The sequence below is a fragment of the Calliopsis andreniformis genome, chromosome 5 (assembly GCF_051401765.1).
Source record: "Calliopsis andreniformis isolate RMS-2024a chromosome 5, iyCalAndr_principal, whole genome shotgun sequence".
NCBI classification, from domain to species: Eukaryota; Metazoa; Arthropoda; class Insecta; order Hymenoptera; family Andrenidae; genus Calliopsis; species Calliopsis andreniformis.
Window position 1 is genome coordinate 448,542 of NC_135066.1, and position 10,958 is coordinate 459,499.

The 10,958-nt window shown below is 45.0% G+C and overlaps 1 protein-coding gene across 1 annotated transcript; it reads right to left on the reverse strand.

Moving 5' to 3' along the window:
* Positions 1 to 1,549: 1,549 nt before the first annotated feature.
* On the reverse strand, positions 1,550 to 8,646 carry LOC143179256 (uncharacterized). Its single transcript, XM_076378384.1, is given in 5 exon segments — positions 1,550 to 1,911; positions 2,013 to 2,246; positions 7,060 to 7,428; positions 8,356 to 8,572; positions 8,575 to 8,646. Coding segments are annotated over 5 exon segments (1,254 nt in total).
* Between the last annotated feature and the right edge of the window lie 2,312 nt (positions 8,647 to 10,958).

Genomic DNA, 10,958 nt, shown 5'->3' on the forward strand with positions numbered 1-10,958 from the left:
TTCAAGATCAAGGGGATAAATACATTATTATTAAGAAAAGTAATTTGGAATAAAAGAAACAGTTGCATGAAGAAACTAACGCAAAATTGTATTAGAAAAATACTTTCCAAGAGAAACGAAGGACCCTCTGACTCCATGCTCGCACGAAGTTAATGGTGCCCATGGGATGAGCGGGGTAACGCGATTAGGTGGCACAGCACTGGTGGAACGATTCGGTTGGCTTGATTTATCCGCGTACCGACGCGTTATTGCATTAGCGCCCCGACGACGATAGCCATCGTCCCTGGGACGCTTCTCGGCATCGGCATCGTCGCGAGGACGCCAAGCGCGCGCGAGTAAGCGAGTGAACGCGCCAGAAGACCTCTGCCCGTTCTGTCCACCCACCCGTGAATCATCCCCAAGAATTATATCTTGGACAGTGCCGTCAGGACACAACGATTTGTCGTTGCTCTCTTAGAGAGTTGCACTGTCTTCCCAGAATTGGTGGATTTGTTATTTAACGTGTCGGTTTTTCGCATAGTAATCTATTTCTTCTTTCTATCTGTATGTTAGTGTAAATGTAGAATCTTTTAAGATAAATGAGCGAAAGGCAATAAATCAGCTACTTTTCGTTTCAGATTCAAGTTTATATATTTTAAAGCTAATAGTATACAGAATGATAATCGTATATTTAAGAACAGCCTCGCATGACGATATTGCGTCTGCTTAATGTTCATTTTCGAAACACTTGAATGTTCTTGTATTTCTCTTGAGATGGATAGGGATTTTTATGGACATTTTAAAGGCTTTTCTTAGGAAATGAACATTCATTTAGCTCCAGCGTTAAATTTACGCGAAACATTTGTATTTCGAAAAAGAACAGCTGTTCATTACGATTTATCGTTGTGATTCTTAAGCCTGACTATTACTGACCCTCAACTATTTATAATAATTAATGTATATATATATTATGTATAATACACACGTCTCCCGAAATTGTCTTCTCTTTGTACAAGTCGAGTCTCCGTTTGTACTTCTCGGACACGAGCCATCTTGTTAACGAGTGTTCTTAATTTCAATAATTCTTCAACTACGATTTGTAAAACATTTTATTTGGACTTTCATGTGGTTGCAAAACTTCAATCGCTTGAAATTAAGGAAACTGTTCCTTTTTCAACAGTTGAATGTTCTATATCAACGCGTAAGAATCCTTTTAAAAACACTCGACAACTGAAGGCCAGATTACAGTTCCACTCGCTGGTAAACTACTGTAGCCATTGCAATTATCCAAGATGAGCGAAAATCGAATTTGAACTATCACAGAAACAATGATGTCTTCACAAAACGTTCTATAACTTTCCCTCGACTACGGTATAACTATCACCACCGCACCGCCTCAAATAATCAAGAAACCTTTCCCAACACATTGAAATTCGAAAAATGAAAAAAACTTTCAGGATTCATACTCACCACCGCGCAACGCAACGACTTTAACAGCGTCTCCAGCGTTCTCAAGGAAATCGAACTCGAAATCCTTCCGAGGTCTTGAAGGTTCTCCGTCGCGTCGGTCTTACGCAGGCCTGTCTAGGCCCAGAGCCTCCTGATGCCGCCTAGCCTTGAGCCTGAGGTCCGCGATGCTGCTGTTCTTGGAACGAGCTGCTGCCGCGGCCAACGAGGCCGCCAGGCTCAGGGGATGAGGATGAGGGTGCGTGGAAGTCGGCGGTGGAGGTGGTGGAGGCGGTAAACAGAAAAGTCCTCCAGCTGCAGCATAGTGGAGAACAGCTGGATCGAAGGCAGAACCTGCTGCTGCCGTCACATTGCCACCTGCACCCTGTATCGGGGGGTGCAACCTCAGCGCTGGCAGGTAAGGCGCCACTCGACAGGGTTCTAAACTAGTTGGGGGACTGCGCGGCGCTAGCACCATTCCACCTGCTACCCCTGCAATTTTCACGATGGCGGAGTCATTATTTACCTCAACAGTTTTCACCACATCACCGTTTAACCGCAAGAAGAGGCTCTCCTTCTCGACCCACCTTTATGCAACTGACTCTCGTGCTTGCGACACTTTGCCCGTCGATTCTGAAACCACACCTGGACTCTCGCTTCACTCAGACCGAGCCTCTGACTAAGTTCTTCTCTCATGAACGCATCAGGGTAATGCGTCTCGTCGAACAGCCTCTCCAGCTCAGCCAGTTGTTCCAACGTGAAATTTGTTCGGGATCTTCTTTGTTTGCCATTTCCGTTTCCACTGCTGCGACAATTCGAGCCTAAAAGTGGAAGTTTCTTCATCCAGCCGTAAAGAAATGACTCAGACATTCTGCGAGAATTAATTCACAGTTTGTGAACGAACGCGTTAGGAGGAAGTTCGGAATTAATCTCCGCGATTCGTTCACAGGTCATTTCTTCCAGTCTGCTCGACATCGGCATAAATTCCGCTCGTTTATGAGAATCTTATTCAAATCGTCTCTGGAGGAACTTCCAATTAGTTGATATTAAAGATACATCTTTCTCAAATGCTGTTCGCGGTTCTTGTGGTGGCAAAAGTGATGACATTTCCCATTATTTCTTAGTAAACAGTAAAAAAGTCGCTTAAATTTTCTTGAAGATGGTCTGATAGTTGAATTGAAGTTAAAGTGAAGTTGTTAGTCAGATTTCAAGATTGAAAATGGTGGAAAAGAAACAGAATAGTAACTTATTGTTGCACTAAAGTTTCACAATAAATTGGGGACTTTGAAACTAAAAGTAAGAAGCGTTGTTTTAGGATCTGAAGTTAAGAGTTGGGTAAACCTCGAATCTTCAGCTGTAACTAAAGCTGAAGAAACTCTACTTCAAACTACTAACAAAATAAGACTACTGCAAATTTCGAAACTTCAAACTACAGAAGAAATAAAGTCGGCACTCGAGACTCCAAAAGCTTTACTTTACAGTCAGGGGCTTCACATGTAAAGAAGACATTTAGATAATCGAATTTTAATTTAAAGAAACTTGATCAAATTGAAAGAGCTTATCAAGGAACGATCATTATCTTTCTGTCACTGCTTGTTAATTGCTTCAGTGTTCAGACCTCAAGTTGCTCTTAAACTCGATCTTAAAAACTCCTCGAAGAAGCGGTCCTTCGACAAACCATCCTCGACCACCGTCGCGAGCCGAGGAGACAGCTTCGTATAATTAACGAGTATACGATTTAATTAATGGCTGCTTAATGCAAAGTAACTACCTGTACAACTTTCGAAGGTGTTGCCCAATGGGAACTGAAGAAGGTATCTGGCGTTCCTTCCGGAGAACAAGGATGGAGGGTGGATTAAGCGTCTCGCGTAAGAGCCCTTGACGAAGGGGACGTGATTTATATAATTTAGCAAAGTGGTGAGCTACGCAGTCTTATACGGAGTCGTTAGTTACCCTCTCCCCCTCTGCAGTTTCTCTTTTCGCCCCCTGTTCCCCTAAACGTTGCACCCTGCTCCACTGGCCGCCACCTTAATCACCCCTCTTTGGCTTTCTGCATCTGTCCACATTTGAACCCCCTCAAGGTGGATTCGCTATGATTTGTCGACGTTTCAGCTGATTATTAGATTCAGAATCTTCACCTTGATATAAATCTCTTGAGAATTTGAATCATTGGTCTAGGCTACAATCGAAACAAATTTCAAACTGTGGATTAAGTTTCTATTTCAGGAAGCCGTCGAATATTTTTTCTAAAATATCAGACGCTTCATCCACCACCGCAGAGCATTTCCAATCCGAATTACATCCCTGCAGTGGTGCCAGCAATTAATCAGAAAGAAACGGCAAATATTTACAGACTCTAAATTCCATTCGGTGATTCATTTATCCATATTCGGCGCATGTCGACAAATTGCAAATGGGGAGAAATGAAAGTCAGAAAAGAAGAGAGTAGCAAATGCTCGGGATGGGGGGCATCGTAATACAGTCGATTAAAAAAAAAGGAATAGAAAGTGGGACAGTGGCGATTAAAACGAGGAGAAATTACAAGGACGGAAGCGCGCTCTCGCGATGACGGCGCAGTATCGCGCTTTAATCAATTAGCGAATGCCTACGTAATCCAATCGGAGCCCTGGCTGGACGAAGCCCGCATCCATATGTACAGCGGTTTAAAACCCCTCCTAGCAAAATAACTCGCGCGGTTTTCGGACCCATTCTCGTCCCAATCATCCGCCCCTTTATCATCGAACCACCTCCGCCCGTTTCACCACCCCTTCCTGCCTCTTTGTCACCCAATTTCTCATCCCTCCTCTCTGTGTGTACCGTCTCTGTTTCTCGTTGTTGATCGTTTTAACGACAACGATTTGCTGCTAGGGTGAGAGTTTGAAATTTCATTGGCTGAACTAGGCTGAGATTTAGTGGATGATGTTTTTGAAAGCGCTTGGATGAGTTGCTAGAGAATTCAATTGAAATTTCACTCTATTTTAGCGGTGAAGATTTAGGGAGTGTAAACTGCTATGTAAACTATTAATTCTAAGATTCTATTTTTGTGAATTGTAAGTATAGCATTTACACCAGAGGAATAGAGAGGTGCGAAATCGTTGAGTATTCTGTGTAGGATCAGAAAATGAGCATTGGAGAAGGATGAAAAGAGAAAGTGGGCAGCAAGTGAAGAACCCTCGTGGAAAACCCGAAGCAATCACACTCGGACACGAGGGGCCGCTAATTCGATTACTAAGAGCGCTGCCCTCTTGGCCTGATCCAGTCAAACCACCCCCTTGCTCTGTGTCTCGGTGATCGTCGCTGGTCCTTGGATTTTTCCCCCTTTTGCGGGACAGGAGGAGATATCGTAGCCATTAGGCGTATAAAAGCGCCGGAGACAAGACCGTTCAACCCCCTCGCCTCTACGTCGACGTATGTTGCGACTGCATACAACACACAATCTGATCGACTTCATGAATAAGTTAACTCTGGTAGGTAGAAGATAGTGTAACAAACAAAATATTTCATTGATTTTATAGAAGAAGAAGATATTCAAGAAGAATATCTAAGGAAGTTATAAGGTCTAGAACACAGTGGGTAGAAGGAAGAACAGAGATGATATTTCTCAGTAGTTGCGACGAAGAACGATGGTCCCCGAGATGTAAGACGTAAGAAATATCGTCGCGTCGCGTCGTAAGAAAGAAGGCTGAATGTCACAGTAGATCATACTCGTGGCTGTTCAAGCAGCAGCTACTTTGCCTAACTTGGCGTCGATCTCACCCGTCATGGTTCAGCCACGTCGATCCATTCTCGCGCACACGTTTCCTTTTTAAAATAGCATCGCGATATCGTTTCTGCTTGACCCTTGGTCAGAGGCTACGCCCTCGCCTGTTTACGGTCGTAAACAGTTTGGGGTTGTAAGTTTTTGAAGTATGGCAATGGACCAGGAGAATTACCGCGGCGGAAGAGGCTGTTAAATATTTCCTTGATATTTATGTAACGCTCTTAGACCCCTGTAATACTTCTTTCGAGGTCTGTTTCCTTTTAAGAATGCAGGCTTAATTTGTTTCAGAGACATCGAGCTTGTCGTAGCTTAGATAAAGTTTAATTGTGATAAATAAAATAGGGTGTAATTTGTTGTTTATAAGGAGGCTGAAATTCGATATGGGAATTTCCACAATCCTTCAAGACCAGAAAACTCGTGCACATTTCTCGGCCACTGTTCAACCGCTAGCGAAATAATAGAAAAAGAAGCTGGGAAGTGATTTGAACCATCCCTATCGCGAGCGAGTTTTCCCAGTAACGAAAGAATCCAGTCTACTGTGGGGGGTCGAGGAGCGAGCCTCGCCGCGCCTCGCCGCGCCGCGCCGCGCCGCTTCTTCAGCTCGCGGTTATTTATGGTTTTACTTTGCCGCGTCCGATGGCTGCCGGCCGGGCAGATTGCTTTTTGATTTGCGCTTAATCGGGAAAAGTTATGGGCCCCGGAGAGATACGACGCGGGAGAGGGAGAGATCTCTCTCCACCCTCTCTCTGCAGCCCTGCGTGTTAGGGGGCGTACACAACTAACGCGGCGGGCCGCATATTAAACCATAAATTCATGCGAGCTCTGGCCGCAATAGACGGGCCGAGTTATCGCAGCGAGGAGCGTGTGTGGCGTGTTACTTGAACGGCGTCAGTTTTTAACGCGATTTTCATTTGCACAGCTGCTCGTTGTCGCGCTTCCACGTCAGCTTTGAATCCAATTTCCTCGCGCGTATGTAACCTCCGACGATTGCATTTTTTATTGACAGACACTGCCCATCTATGGCTAGAATCTTTCTGGATTAATGTCATTTTCAGAGATATAGAGACTGCATTCTTTGGAAAATTCCACTGTTTTTAGAGTTTATTATAGTTAGAAGTAGAAGATTATTGCATCTTTAACTTTTCGTTGAACAATTTTATTGCTTTAAAAGATTTCTACAAAATTACTGAAATTCGAAGTTAATTAGCCGATCAATTAATTGAAAAAATGTTATCAAGGAGAATTGTAACAGTAATCACTTCTGTTGCTAATTGAAGAAATAGCTGCGGTTTCGCTTTACACGGCCGATATTGAAGAGATAACTCGACTTCGACTGGAGGAAGATGACGAAAAATATGGTGGAAAGAAAGCGCAAGTGGTAGACGCCGAGCGGCAGTTATTGAAACCGACTTGGCATGTGGATAAAACTGGAGGTCGGTGATCGTTACGTTGTGAACGGTCAGCTATTCCCAATCACTTCTGAGCTTTATTGGACGACGTCCTGAATTATAAACGAAGATCGAACCCCTACGACGATACGTGGCGGACCACGAATTCGTCGGAGGTTCCTGACCTTCTTACACTTTTCTAGTGACGGAAAACGAATTGCCATCCGATACCTCTTTCCGGATCTTCCAGAATATTCTACCTTGTGCCTGAAGGATATCAACTATGCGGGCACTGAAACAGGTACTTTCTACTGAAGGGCACACGCCACTTTAAAAAGAACAAATAAAGTGATCCCTCATTTTTAAAAGAGTATAGAGAAATGTTTTCTGATCGTGGAAAATAAATGAAAATGATTTGAATATTATTATTAGAAAATTTGATATAGAAGATGCAGATGCAATTTTCTTCAGTAAATTTATTCTCACCTTTAGTGCTTTCCTCCTGCATCAGCGACCTCGAGACATGCGACGGCAGCTTCAAGTCTGTCGTTTTAATGTCACTAGGGCTCTGGTTCTTGAGGTCGATGCAGGTTTCTGGACTTGGTGACCGATCCCTTGAAATCGGTGGCGGCGAAGGGCTGCATCCCAACAGCTTTCTGACCGAGAGCTTCAACTCCGGCGTCTTAAGGGCCGGTAAACTCTCAAGGGTGTTAACATCCTTGACCTCCTTGACCTTGGTGGCGATTGAGAGATCTTCTGGTTGTAGGCGACCTTCTGGCGACGGTGGTTCGTCAACGCTGCTGACCTCGACGCTCGACGGCTCTTGAACGGATTCGCGACCCGTCGCGACGGCATCTGGAGAACGATTACGTTGTATCAGTTTCCGGAGAAATTTTCATAGAGAATTTCTGATTTTTCGTAATTTTCAATTACGGGACATTCTTCGAAGGAACGTGAAATCGTTGAGTCTTATATTTGACGGGAAGGAAGCTCTTTCAATTGAAAATTTGAGAAAGATGTATCAAGAATCCTACGAAAGAAGGAGAAAATGGAAAGAAGAATAGAGCTAGGAAAGCATCAACTAATGGATCGGGTAGAAGAAAAAGAATATAGTTTTCCACAGCTTCGTATACCAAATAATCAATTCTGAACTGAGCACTGACTGTAGAAGAAAATATCGAAAACCTGTTCTACTATTTACTCCACATTCTACCACTATTTCAACATCGGCTTCTTCAATTAACGTATTACTTTAAATATGTTTCAGGAACACCTGGACTTCACATAAAATCTTCTCTAACAAAAAATAACTCACTCGCAGTCCTCAGAGGATGTTTAAACACCGAATCTTTCAAAATCACAATGTACCACACTGTTCTTCGACATAACATCAGTGCATAGTTATCTGCACATTTAGCGCAATCAACAAGAACTTCGAATAGCTGACTACAGAATTAATAGAACAGATCTAGCAAACTACTAAATCAAAGATAAGCTACCAACACATTCTAGTGCATCTTCACAAGGGATTCATTTTTCGGGGCATTTACCGTATTTTCCTACAACAACTAGCAGAAAGCACATCCAGGGATACTGGAATTGCAGAATGGACTACAGGATTTTCTCCTGAAAATTATTCTTTCATAGACCGCCTAATGAGCGCCTAATGAGCCATATTTGTCACTGCCATTTGGCAGTAACTATAACCGTCAACGAAGGTCACATCTTCACGAATCCCAGAAGGGGGCACGCAGGGGCACAGCAAAACGATCCTCAACGTACTGTTATCGTTCTCCGCGGGGTCTCCGAGTAGGTGTGCGACACTGAGGGTGATTCTCGCGGAAGGTGGCCGTTCGGCAGTTCTGCAAGCAGGATGTTCAACCCCCGGGGGGCTCGCGTTGTCGAAGCTCTTCGAAACGAACTGGGCGAGCTGCTCCATCCTCGCGCGACGACTCGCGCGACGACGCGGCTCGCGTCGACCTCGTCGTCGAGGCCGAGAGAGCACCGAAGGGGGTGCGCGTAGGAGCGTCGGACAGCTGGCGTCGCGACGCCACGCGTCCCCTAGGTCGCCATTCGGACGCCGGCCAATCAAGCTGCTCGTAGGCGTTGCCGATACGCCCCTGTCTCTCCTTGCCCTCCCCCTCTGCCCCGCAGTCAACCCTCTGGGTTAGGAGATGCCTCGTCCCCCTCTGTCCGTAAACCGAGGCTCATTAGCATTCGTGCCCGCTTTTCCATCCGCGAAGCGCAAACTACCACCCACCCGCGGCCAGCGTTGGCTGAGATCTTCCCCACGTTCACGATCCTTCGAAGCTACCCCTACTGTCCCTCGTCACATCGCTCCTCTGTCTCGCCTCCTAGCAGGAGCATCTTCTTCGCTCTTCAGCTGTAGTAGGTGCAAACGACGCGCGTTCAGGGCCGCTGTTGAGGTTGTTTACTCCGCGAACACTTATTCTAGGGGCTTAATAATCGATTTGAAATGATTGCCTCGGTGAATGACAAGCTTCGTCGAACAGAGGACTCGTGAGCTTCTTGTGAGAGGTGACGGAAGTTGAAGACTTGGTGATATACTTCAGGGATATTTCCTTCGGACATAGTAGTTTTTATTGGTGGCTGGAAGTTTTCGTTCTCTTCTATTTGCTTGTCAATTATTCTGTGTTTTGGAAAGCAGTTTTTTTTCTCTGTTTTCCAAAGAAGAACTTGTTCTTCTCCCAACATTTGCATTCCTCCTTAAAGAACTGAAATGACCTTCGCTCTTCAACTCGAAATACGTCATAGCCAATTTGAAAACTACAGTATTTGTGACTGCTCCACGTATTCGAACAGCCTTCAAACTTCCAAGTAGTCATCCAGAAGAAGAGAATGTGAGGAGGCATTCGCAACTAGCCGAAAGTGTTTTCAAGTGGGCGTTTTACATCGAAATGTCTGTGTAACGGACGTTCGCCACGTTCCAAGCCGATTGCAAGGCTGCCAGCCGGCGTGTCCCTGTGTTTGCACCACCAAACTCGGCAATATTTAAATGGGATTGCGTTCGGGAATGTAATTGCTTAGGCAAACACGCTTCCACGTTTCGTGGAGCGTTTGGGACGAACACGGACAGTGGGAGTTAGGTGAAAGGGGATGAAGAAGATTTGATGCTGATGGACGGAAGGAAGTTGTGGGATAAAGGTCGTTCATGGCTCTGGAAAGATGCAGATATAGCAAAATCAGCGGTATAAGTGAGAAGAAATAGGCAGGACAAGTAATGAATATTGAAATACGAAGAATTGGATATAAGCATACAGTAGCCACAATGTAAGTTACTTCAACAGAGGAATTATCTAAAGAAACAGGATCAGACAGAGATTAATTGGTCAACTTATAATGAAGACAATCTACTATGTAACCGATAAATATGAAGTCTTAATCATAAGATAATCTAAGAAAATACAAGGACCAATTATCAGCCAAGTGAAAGAAGCTTTGAGTGGAAACGTGAATGGAGAAAACGACACTGTTATAGCCTGAAACAGACATAAAAATAACAAAGAGGGGGAGAATTAATTCGCGAAACATAGAGGGGTGGTAGGAAGGGAAACGAGAGAGGGAAAGGATGAGGAAGAGAGGAACCACATAGAGGATCGAATACGGCGGGGGTGGAACGGTCTATAACGCAGGCAGACGGAGCCAATCAGAGCGCAATGCGATTACCTTAACGAGAAATCCGATTACTTATTCATTCGCCTAACTCGAAATCAGTTTAACTAATCGTTTAATTCGGTAGTGTACCCCACCAAGCGTTCCGAGGCAGACACGGGACGAAGTCTCGCTCCCGCGTGTTTGCCTTTGCCTCTGTGTCTGTGCGTACGACGATCGCACAGGGTGTGGTGTGACCATAGGGATGGATCCCCGGGATAGAGACGCGCTCACGCGCACACGCGCACACGCGCGCAACCACCGTTTCTACACGTGCTACTAGCCCCCTCCGTCGATGATGGCGAGGGTGAGAGTGGCTGCCGCGCCGCGGAGATACTCGGTGGGGAAACAGGCTGGAGGAGAGAGGCCTCATTCAATTCAATTACGTAATGAATTGTCGTGTCTTGAGTAAACACCCTTCCTCACCGCGACTCGCCGCCGGAAAATCTGGAGTTGGGGATACGTGGCTCGATCCTGGAGGGGATGTCGCTGCATAGAACCTTCTATAGAGTGTTTCAACCAAGGTGGACCGAGAAAATTGCGAGACAGTTGTGCAAGACTCAATGACACTTTTTCACCAACTTCTCATTCGCAATCCGTTTTACTAAAGACTTTGTTATTTGCAACCAGAGCTTGCAAATAAAAATATCATTTTTGTATGTGTGTATGTATCACACTGTATACAACATTCCAAAAAGAAGCACGGAGAGGGA